At 42.2% G+C, this 11,836-nt stretch overlaps 1 protein-coding gene across 1 annotated transcript in view; it reads right to left on the minus strand.

Annotated features, from left to right (window-relative positions):
• Positions 1-694: 694 nt before the first annotated feature.
• Positions 695-11,836, minus strand: part of Smu1 (SMU1 DNA replication regulator and spliceosomal factor) — a 19,848-nt gene continuing 8,706 nt past the window's right edge. Inside the window, exons 6-12 of the mRNA XM_021159773.2 lie at positions 11,484-11,603; positions 8,331-8,447; positions 7,177-7,304; positions 6,376-6,502; positions 3,040-3,207; positions 1,812-1,964; positions 695-967 (exon numbers count right to left, since the gene is read on the minus strand). Coding sequence (XP_021015432.1) covers positions 869-967; positions 1,812-1,964; positions 3,040-3,207; positions 6,376-6,502; positions 7,177-7,304; positions 8,331-8,447; positions 11,484-11,603 — 912 coding nt within the window. The 3' untranslated portion in view covers positions 695-868. The remainder of the gene's footprint in view (positions 968-1,811; positions 1,965-3,039; positions 3,208-6,375; positions 6,503-7,176; positions 7,305-8,330; positions 8,448-11,483; positions 11,604-11,836) is intronic.

The following is an 11,836-nucleotide window of genomic DNA, read 5'->3' on the forward strand; positions in this document are numbered from 1 at the left end:
GAACTCACTTTGTAGACCAGGCTGGCCTCGAACTCAGAAATCCGCCTGCCTCTGCCTCCCGAGTGCTGGGATTAAAGGCGTGCGCCACCACGCCCGGCCTGGAACCTATTTTCAAGGATTTTGTTGACACAACAGTTTTTCTTTAGTTCACTAAAAATATATATACATAAGAGACTCAGGTCCTTTTCTAGTTTTTCTTTACAACAGTACATTTTCAGTATTAAATCATCCTCTACATAGAAAAGAAAGGTGCCCAAACATCAAATCCCATAAGCCCTGTAACTTGTTCAAACTGGAATACAAGAGCAGGACTGAACATAAAAAGCAGAATGAGGAGGCTGACAAGAGAGCAAAAACTTTTTCATGTCTGCCTTCCTAAGCAAATATATTGTCTGACTGAGCCACAATAATTTTATGAAAATTCCTGTGTAAGGAACAGTTACCATTTAAAGCATCTGAAAGGCATCATTAGTTCATCTGTTTTAACTGGGGTAGTCACTAATGTTTTCACTAATCTTCTACCAAAAGATTTGAAACACTAATATTTCTAGAAGAAAAACTTCTTTTTCTGAGATACTAATTAAAATCTGTGTGTGTCACCAAGTCCTTTTCATATTAGCCTGCTTTACACTCACTACCAGACTTGAGGATCAAGGATAACGACTCCCCCTCCCCCTTTTATGAGCACTTATGGTAAAGAAAGGTTGAAGTTTATTAAAATCTTTTTTAAAAGAATCCGAAGCTACTCAATACGTCACACTGACTTATTTACAAGTTTTATGCTGGGACGCAGACATGGAAAAGTAGAGTAATACATGGCCATGCCCTGCACTTAAGTACATGCTCCTGGGCTGCACTAAAGGCTGACTTAGGGTTTCCAGAGCTTCAGGAGGCCATCTTCACTGTACGTGGCAATCAAGTTCTGGTGCGGGTGGTGTGCAATTCCGATCACATCTTTCTCATGAACCTAGAATATGGAAAGCACAGTCAGGGTGCACGGGTCGGGTCTTTCACAGAACACTCTCAAGAGGCCTCCAGAGTTGGGTGAGGAGGAAGAGACACCAAGAGATCATAGACTCTAGGCATTGCTTCCAATTCACACTGCATTGTGACATAATCAAAAAGTTTTTATCTTATTAAACCACTAAAATATGGGGACTGTTTATTATAGCAATTAGCATTAATTACTCCCCCCATAAGTTGGGTGGTGGTACATGCCTTTAATCTCAGAAGGGAGGCAGAAACTGACAGATCTGAGTTCAGGGCCAGCCAGAGCTACACAGAAAAACCCAGTCTTGAAAAACCACAAAGAAGCTCTTAATCTTGCCTCTTACTCTCTTGCTCCCCCTCTCCACGTGGACATGGCCAGCCTCTACTTCTCTACTCTCTCCCTCTTAACTCCCCTCCCCATGCCCTAAATAAACTCTATACTAAAAAAAGGGGAGGGGGGAGGAAGGAAGGAATTTACTCCTGATATCTTCAATCTACTCTAAAGCTGAAAGTTTCAAAAGCAATTAATTTGGAAAGATAATATTCAAGGAATTTACCTTCTAAAGAAACTGGTAAAAATATTCATTCTGTCTCTCCAGCCCCTCCACCCCAGAAGATCTGGCCTAGCTAGCTTGACAGTATATCCCTTCTCTGCTTTCTGTTCAGTCAGTCATCCTCTTCCCTAAGGCAGAACTGTACTACAATACACCTGAATTCTAATGTATAACACAATTATTCAATTATTTATTGGCAAATGCCTCCCATGCAGAAGGCTTGTACTTGAGAGTTAAGAGGACGGACGTTCCCAGCGCTGTACTCACCGTCAGCGTTCTCTCCAGCTTGCCAGTGACTGTGCTGAAGCAGTAGAGCACAAAGTCCTCCCCAACACAGTAGATCCACTCGCCACGAGGGGACAAGGCACAGCAGACAAAGTCACCACCCTCTCTTTTACCAGAACTGAAGCTTCTGACAATCTAGAAGACATCCCATCCCAACAAAAGCAGAACAAGATTGAGAGCAGGTCAACTGCAGGCAGCATGGTAAACCACCCGTGCTGCTGGCCTAGCACTACAGGGTATCAGGTAGCCAGGCTGGTCTCAAGCTTTCTATGTAGCCAAAGTTGACTCTGAATTGACTCTAAATTCCCGATCCTTCTACCTCCGACCTCCCAATGACAGCCACGCATCAGACACTGAGAAAACAAAAATTTCAAGCCTAACATTTTTACAGTTATTTTGCACTTTGGTTACTATCACAAGTTCCATTCAGAATTCGATAAATCTTCCTGCTTGAATATTCAACAGATAAGCTACCTAAAAAGCAGCTGACAGAAAATTTTAATTTTGCATCCAAGTCACCTGCCCTGTCCTCTGGTTTACTGACCATGTTCTCATGAGGCAAATTCATTACCTCACATCAACCATCTAAATCAATACACTTCTAGTTTTCAGTGTTAACTAGGCTTCTGTTCACCAGTCCACTCTAAAGATGCAAAGCCCATACCCGACCCAGGATGGACCAACTAAGACTTTGCTTTCTGATATACAACATTAAACTCATCTTGATAGTGCTCGCCTGGAGTCCCAGCACTTGGGGGGTTCAGAAAGGGGACTCAGAGTCCAAGGCCAGCCTAGGCTACAGTGAGACACTGCTGCTTTCTTCCCATTGGTATCCCACGTTAGCCTGTGTGGTAGTTACAAGTCCCAAAAAGAGTAATCCACACCACACTGGACCTCCCTAAAAGGGAGTGCTGCTATCTACAGGAGGCTCAATGACAGACCTATAAACCCAACACTCAGAACTCTGAGAGAAAGGTCACTGAGTTTGATGGAAGACCAGGCTACATAGCAAGACTATGTCTCAAAAAACAAAGGGCAGACTAGATGAAGGATGAAAAGGTATCATATACACACTAGAAAAAGGAAGCACTTCTGCATGCATGTCTACAGATACACACAGCTACAAACAGCTCAGCACTAACGAACCCTTGTTTGCTCACAGTCTGGGCCAGAACCAAGTTCAGTGCAGAAACACTTGCTAAGTACTCACCTGCCCCTGCATGTTCATGATGACCACTGTGTTCGATCGGTTACACACAACAAAATGCTCTGGGTTTTTAGGAAGCAGAATCACACTGTTGACTGTAATATCTGTTCCTGCAGTACTGCCCAGGGATTTAAAGGTATTTGAACATTCTGTGGTCTTCATATTCCAGATCTACCACAAAAAAAAATGTAAAGCATAAACATTTAGACTATGAGAATCTCTAAAGTTTTAAGTCTTAAAAATTAACAAGTTAATAAAAATGAGTTAAATTGGCTCAAATAAAGCTGCTTGATTTGAAGAGAATCAAATACCCAATGTCATATGTATAGTAAGCATTCAACTAGCATAATGATGAAAACGACAAGCCAAGCAATAAAAACCCTTTATGATCCAGAGTCTTTTCTTATACATTCTTCCTTAGCTAATAGAACAACTGACTTTGAAATTAGCTATGTTTCAACACTGCCATCTTCACAAACAACCAGAAGCTGACCCAGGGGCACATAACTTTAATCCCAGCACTGAGGGAGCTGAGAGTTCAAAGTCAGCCTGAGCTACTATATAGCAAGATCTGTTTCAAATCAACAAAATACCAGGCATGATGGTACAGAATTTCGGCCATCAAGAGGCTAAGGCAGAAGGATCCCTAGTTTGATAAAGTATATTCTAGAATAGCCTGGGAAAGAAGGGAGGGAAAAAATTACCCAGGAACTGAAGATATGGCTCAGTAAAGTGCTTGCTAGGCAAACATGAGGACTTACTTTTAATTTCCAGCACCCACATAAAAGCTTGGAATCCCAGCTGGAAACTGGGAATCCCAGAACTGGGAAGGAGATAGCACAATCCCTGGGGCTTTCCAAACAGACAGTTCATCTGAATCTTTGAATTCCAAGTTCACTGAGAGATCTGTCTCAGTAAGTTGGAAGCTGAGTATGATGGTTCATGTCTGAAATACTGCTCCATCCCCACCCCACCCCCCAAAAAAACAGAGTAACAGGAGGAAGCAACTGAAGACTACCACCCAGTACTGACCTCTGCCCTATAAGTGCAAAAGGAGACATGGACAGACCCACATGTACAAACACATAAACATAAATACTTAAAAGGCATTAAAATCAAAAGAAAGGGTACGCAGGGCGTGGTGGTGCACGCCTTTAGTTCCAGCACTCGGGAGGCAGAGGCAGGCGGATTTCTAAGTTCAAGGCCAGCCTGGTCTACAAAGCGAGTTCCAGGACAGCCAAGGGCTACACAGAGAAACCCTGTCTCGAAGAAAAAAAAAGGATACTTTAGCAGCTTAGCTGGGGGATGGGGGTGGGGCAGAGGTGAGGTAGGCAGATCTCTTATGAGTTCAAAGCCAGCCTGGTCTACATAGGGCAGCCTGGTCTTCCAGGACAACCAGACCTATACTGTGAGGCTGTCTCAAAACACCAAAATAATAAGAAAATAAATAAATAAAGTGTTTGTGTAAACATAGGCCATATATAGGCAGGTCCCAGAGTTGGCCAGAAGGGCACCTGATCCCCTGGAACTGAAGACACAGACAGTTGTAAGCTGAGACAGGATCTCTCACTGAACTTGGATTTAAAGATTCAGATGAACTGTCTGTTTGGAAAGCTCCAGGGACTGCCCTGACTCCTTCCCAGTTCTGGGATTACTGGTACCCAGCTTTTATGTGGGTGCTGGAAATCAAACATAAGTCCTCATGTTTGCCTAGCAAGCACTTTACTGAGCCATATCTTCAGTTCCTGGGTAATTTTTTCTTCCCTTCTTTCCCAGGCTATTCTAGAGCATGGGTACAAGGATCAAATCCTTGGCTCTCTGGAAAAGCAGAAAATGCTCCTAACCATTGAGCCTTTTCTCCAGCCTCTGAAATAAGCAAATCTTTAAGGTACTGGAGAAAGACCATACCTCGCCTGAGCTAGGCCTGGCAAAGGGTACTGGAGAGTTCTGAGCGCATGGATTTCTACTTATGGATTTAAGTGTACACTGGCCTTATGGGATGCACAGCCTCCAGTGCCTCCAGCGCCAGGGACCAAAGAGAGAACTAAACCAACTGGAACTACAGTCACAGGTGTTTAAGAGCCACCGGGTAAGTGCTGGGAACTGACAGGAGACTTCTTCAAGAGCAGCGGCCACTCTCATTCACTGAGCTGTCTCTCCCACCCCTTGATTGGTTTGGTTTTGTTTTTCAAGACAAGGTTTCTCTGTGTAGTCATCTGCCTGAGAACTAGCTCTGTAGACCATGCTGGCCTCAAGCTCAGAGATCAATCCCCCTGCCTCTGCCTCTGAGTGCTGGGATTAAAGGCATGTGCTACCACCACCTGGCCCCTGTTTTTTTGAAGACAAGGTCTCATACAGACTAGGCTGGCACTGACCACGTGGCAGGACTGCCTCAGATTCGCAACTTCTGGGAGGTTCTTTTTTTTTTCTTCAAAGATTTATTATATGTAAGTACACTGTAGCTGTCTTCAGACACACCAGAAGAGGGCATCTGATCTCACTATAGATGGTTGTGAGCCACCATGTGGTTGCTGGGATTTGAACTCAGGACCTTTGAAAGAGCAGTCAGTGTTCTTAACCACTGAGCCATCTCTCCAGCCCCTGCTGGGAGGTTATTATTTCTGTGTAGAGATAGTCTCTTGTGCAATGTATGGAAGCTTCAACTGTCAATAAAAAGCCTATTGCCAATGAGCTGATGCACGATTAGAAGGCAGGGCATCCAGCACAGAGAAAGGATTCAGGCATGGAAGATTCACCCTAGACACAGAAGACAGTTGCATGAAACCGAGGACAAGGTAACCAGCCATGGAGCATGATTTAGAATAAATAGATAATTATGAGCTGGCTGGGGAACAGAGCCAAGCCTGTTGGCCTAGGCATTTATTCATATGTAAGAAGTCTCAGAGCCTTATTTTGTGAACCTGGGCGTGGGTGGAAAGGCCCAAGGTTACAGATGGCTTTCACTACACTTCTGTGCTTTCTTTCCCCTACTCCTCTTCAAATATAAGGAAAGCCCTAAACTTGGGGAGAAACACAAGAAACAGGGATTTACTTGGTCACTGAGACTTCTGAATTTGATTCTAAGTACTGGCTTATAGCTATGGGAAGACTGAGCCACTGCATGTATCTATGAAGGCAGCACTGCTGAGTTCAGAACTTTCTCTACATGATAAAGCTTGGGTTATATGAGTTAGAGGTTCTAGGAATGCAGACCACACAGACCAGCAAGGAACTGTGGTCTCAGACTCACTTGCTGCATCACCACAATCCTGACCAACAATACCTTCTTAAAACAGAACACATGGCAGACAGCCCACAATGACTGGGGTACTACGTCACCTTCACAGTGCCATCAGAGGACGCACTGATAATGTAATGTCCATCTTGTGTAAACGTTGCTTCATTAACAAAGGAGGAATGGCCTCGAAACTCCTTCAGGGTTTTTCCAGATTTTAAACCATGAATTCTATAAAATAAAAGTAAAAGAATAATATCCAGCATGTTATTTCTGGAAGCAAAGTGTTGAATGTATTTAAGATGAATTATAAAAGCATTATACAATATTAAATGAAGAACTATACACAGTATCATTTTTATTATGTCAAACAATGAAACAAAACCAATATAAACTGCACAGTAAGAAACTTGAGAAATGTCAGTAACCTAGGCTTCTGTGCAGACTAGTAAATAAGAGATTAGTAATTAGTGATCTCAGCTGTGTCCCAGCAACTTGTAAAAATGTCCTCTAAAGTGATTATAACACAGGTCGATCCACAGACCATACTTTTGTTTTTAAGACAGAGTTTCACTAGGGAGTTCAAGCTGGCTTAGGATTCATGGTCTATTTGTCTCTGCCTTCCAAGGGCTGAGAGTCCAAGCCTCCACATCCACACCTAGCTTCACACACCACACACTAAGAAACATGAAGCACTGTTATCCCACCCTTTCAAATCTCTTCTGGATACAAACTCAAACAGAACAGTACTGTGCCACCTGAACTAGGAACAATGAGCCTCACATACCCTTGCTATCTGTATCACCCCATCCTGGAAACATCATAGACACACTGGAACTTCTTCTCTCGGGGGCCTTGATCTATTTAACAAATCTTCAGTAAGACAGTTCAGGGATTCCTCTTACCGTATTGTCTGGTCAAAAGAAGCACTAAGGATCTGACTGCTGTCCTTGGAAAAGCTTAGACAGGTGACACCTTTACTATGTGCCCTTTCAAATCTTCTCAAACACTGTCCACTCTGAATCTTCCAAACCTTTATGAAGAAAACAAAACATGTGAGTAAAGTGTTAGCAGACACAGTTCACATCGAGCTGCATGGCAACGGTTCAATCTGCCTGTCTAAGGCAGACAGGGATGCTAAAGAATCTTCGGACGCTTCCGACTCTGTTCTTAGACATTTTTAAAATAAAGATTCAAGGCTAGAAATTTAAAAACAACAATCCCACCCCACCCCCCCCAAAAAACACCAAAAAATCCACCTTAGTGGTGACCTGGAGAGATGACTCAGTACTTGCAGTGGGTCAGAACTGCCTGCAAGTTCAGTTCCAGGGCACTGATGCCCTTTTTTGACCTCCTCAGGTAACATGCACACATGGTGTACATATACACAGGCAGACAAAGCACTCACACATATAATCACAAAGCCCTGAGTTCAGTCCCAAACAATACTAAAAAAAAAAAGAAAAAAGAAAAACAAAAATAAAAACAGTAGCTAAGTCCATTAAGAGGTGACCATCTACACAGTCACCCAGCCCCAGACCCATAACCAGCAACTAAAAACAAGACACAGCTAGATTAGCTGTATAGAATTTCCTTAAAATATATATCAACATATAATATATTACAGACAGTGAGCTACAACCTAAACAGACATGTACAGATTTGAACTGAAGTGCTAGATCTGTAATTTACCAACTGTATGACTTTAACATGTTAACAGACCATCCCAGATAGAATTATTAGTAAAATTGAACAAGAAAAAGAAATTAGCATCAGGTTGATGCTCAATATATAGGAGCTATTTGGATAATGAATGTCATGTGTACCACACCATTGAAAAACTTGAAAACAGCTATATGGTGGTGGCACACACCTTTAATCCCAGCACTCGGGAGGCAGACGGAGGCAGGCAGTACAAGGCCATCAAGTTCTACAGAGTCAGTTCCAGGACAGCCAAGGCTACACAGAGAAACCTGTTCTCAATAAACCAAAATAAATAAGCAAACAAAACAAAAACTTGAAAATGCTAAATACAAGCACTCTTGGCACTGATCCATACCTTGATCTTTCCATCTTGGGCCCCAGTTGCTAACATTTCAGTATCTCTGCTGAAACACATGCAGAGGACAGCATCATCCATCATCATGAAGTTATCCTGGGCCTGGTACTTAAGATCCTAAAAGTAAGTGATGATTAATAGTTGTTAAAGTAACACAAAACCAAGCCAATGCCCCAGTGGCCCCATGCAGAACTCTTGAAATTGACTAAAAGCAAGATGCTAGATTGTTTCTATCCAAATTCCAAAGCAAATAGCTGTGTCATGTACAGCTTCCTTATGAACAACTGATAGAACTAGGGATGGATAAATATACACTATTCGGATGACACTGTAGAAAGTACTAACACAAGGTGGGTATGGGTGCACACCAGAGCCTCCAGTGACTCACTGAACCTGTGGAATGGCTCTCTAGTTTCACACTTTCTGTCTTTAGTAAATCTGAATTTGCTTCTTTAGGGGCATGATATAAGAAAGAAAGTAAAGAAACGTGTGTCTCAAATGGTCGGCTCCCATTCCTGACGTCATCTGTTGACATATCTGCGCCTCATGTGTCACTTATCATCTACCACTATTGCAGTGACAGTCTGCTTCACTTTCTCTTTGTACTCATTTTGTAATTTTGAGGCATGGAAGTTATGGGATTTGTGGCATGTTATTACTACACATGGAAAGTGAAGCTATGATTTTTCTTCTTACTATAAAATGAGATTGTTTCATGCTTTAAATAAAAGGGCCAGAAAGACGACTTAGCTGGTAAAGACATTTGCCACACAAGCCTGGCCACCTGAGGTGACCTCTGGCCTGGTCTACATCAATTTCCAGTATAGCCAAGGCTACACAAAGAAACCCTGTCTCAAAAATACAAAAGACAAACTAAATACAGGATTAAGTGCACCTCAGAAGTAAGAGTACTTGCCTAGCACGTGAAAGGTCTTGAGTTCAATTCTCAACAGAGAAAGCAAAACCACCCTTCCGACGGCCCACTGTGATGACATACACCTATAATCCCAGCAGGCAGGGAGACGGAAGCAGAAATCAGCCTACTCTGCACAGAAAGACTTCACATTCAAACAATCAACAAAACAAAACAATGTGAAAGGAAAAAAAAAGGCTGGGTAGGCAGGATGGCTCAGTAAGCTGACAGTGACTGCCTTCCCAAGGACCAAGTTAGGTTACCAACACCCAAGCAAGGAGACCAACGCTCTCTTCTGACGTCCTTAGGCACCAAACTGGACCAATTGGGAAGTAAAATAAAAAAAGCAAACAATAAGAAAACAAATTTGATTTTAAAAAAATCAAGTCACTAATGCAAAACTATAAGCCACTTCAGAAGATAAAAATCAAAATTGGAAATTTTTTAGAATGTAAATTTTTTCCCCTCAAATGGAATGTGTGTATTTGCATGTGTATATGGGTACACAGGCATGCATGTCTACACATGGAAGTCTGAGGCTGATGTGGATTCTTTTATCATTTCCCACCTTACTCAATGGATGGACTGAACTCAGAGCTAACCAGTATGAGTGGTGTGGTCAGCCAGTTTGGCTCCAGGGATCGTGTGTCTCCCTCCTCCTTTCAAAGACTGGAATTACAGGTGGGCTGCCAGACCCCCACCCAATAGTTACACGGGCTCTGGGCCCTGAACACAAGTGTTCATACTGCATTTCTCCAGCCCCTGCCATGTGTATTTTGATTTCCTTAAAATAGAAAGTCCCTACAAATCCATTGGAAAAAAAAAGAAAGGAGGGGAGGGGAGGGGAAGGGGAGGAGAGAGGAGAGGTGAGGAGAGGAGGGAATGGGAGGGGAGGGGAGGGGAGGGGAGGGAAGGGGAAGGGAGGGGAAAGGAAAAGAACAACTGCGCTGGGGAGTTATTGTCTTCCAAGCATAAAGACCTAAAATCAAAATTCATGTGGAAAAAAAGGCATGGTCTACATTTGTAATCCCTGAGCTAGGAAAGCAGATAGGTCTGACCTAGCTGCCCATCTAGGCTGGCCTACTTGAGGAGTTCCACACCAATAAGAGATCCTATGTCAAAAAACAAAGTGGGCAGCACTTGAGCCCCAACACCCAAGGCTGTTCTCTGGCCTCCACATAAGCACACATATGTACACATGCACTCGCACACACTAACTCACATATATATACATGCACGAGGTGTGTAGAACTCAGTAACCATTAATGTTACATTTAGGTGAGACTGGCAACAATCTTAAAGGGACTCATAATTCATATATATTATACAATCCAGTGTAATCCAGCAATTATTTTAAAAACACTAAAAAGAGGAAAGTAATGGGCAAAATACACTACATGGCATGGATGTGTCTGGATCTGTGTACCATCACTAAGAAGACACATGAGTAACTGCTAGCACACACTGCCAGAATGTTGCTGGAAAGCCAAGAAATGAGTAATCATGGCACAACCAAGGAAGAGCTCTAACTACCTCAAAAACAGCAGTAGGAGTCTCACACTTTAAAGACCTTAGGACACTTTCTCGACTCTAGATAGACATGTTATTCATTCAAAATAAAGTTTACAAAAACTGTTTTCAGGGGGCTGGAGAGATGACTCAGCAGTTAAGAGCGCTGACTGGTCTTCTGAAGGTCGTGAGTTCAAATCCCAGCAACCACATGATGGCTCACAACCATCTGTAATGAGATCTGATGCCCTCTTCTGGGGTGTCTGAAGACAGCTACAGTATACTTACATATAATAAGTAAATAATCTTAAAAAAAAACTGTTTGCAATTTTTATACAAATCAATGAAAAGAATAGATAATATTTTCCCTTAATAAAAATCCAGAACTTGGGCTGGTGAGATGGCTCAGGGGATAAGAGCACCCGACTGCTCTTCTGAAGGTCCTAATTTCAAGTCCCAGCAACCACATGGTGGCTCACAACCATCTGTAAGGAGATCTGACTCCCTCTTCTGGTGTTCTGAAGACAGCTGCAATGTACTTACATATAATAAATAAATAAATCTTTAAAAAAAAATTCAGAACTTAACATAAAAGGAGTTTTTAAATTATAAAATACATGTTTGTTTCATAAAGAGCCATCTTTAAGTCATCTAATTCAAAAATAAGACAGAGAATTAAGGAAAAATTAGCAATTCTTCCTTAAAAAGTTAATGCATTTAAAATACTTTACCTTCCTGATTTTCCCTGTAGTAAAGTTCCAAACCTCAATAAATCCATCAACAGAGCCAGTGACCAGATACTGACCATCTGGAGAGAACCGAGCACACTCCACGTGGGACTTCTGTCCAAACTGTTCCAAGGGAAATAATGAAGACATGAATTTTTATGTAATCATCTTAAAACAATCCCCATTTTTATTAACCTTTTTCAAAGCCATACCCTTGCTTATAATTAGAGGGGCCACATTATGGAGTACTGGAGGACATGTCTACACCTGACCCTGGTGGGTGCTTTCTCTGGCCAGTTTTACATCTCAATGTTGGGTTTTTTGTTGTTGTTGTTGGTTTTTGTTTTTTTTTTTTT

Source organism: Mus caroli, chromosome 4 (assembly GCF_900094665.2).
Source record: "Mus caroli chromosome 4, CAROLI_EIJ_v1.1, whole genome shotgun sequence".
NCBI classification, from domain to species: Eukaryota; Metazoa; Chordata; class Mammalia; order Rodentia; family Muridae; genus Mus; species Mus caroli.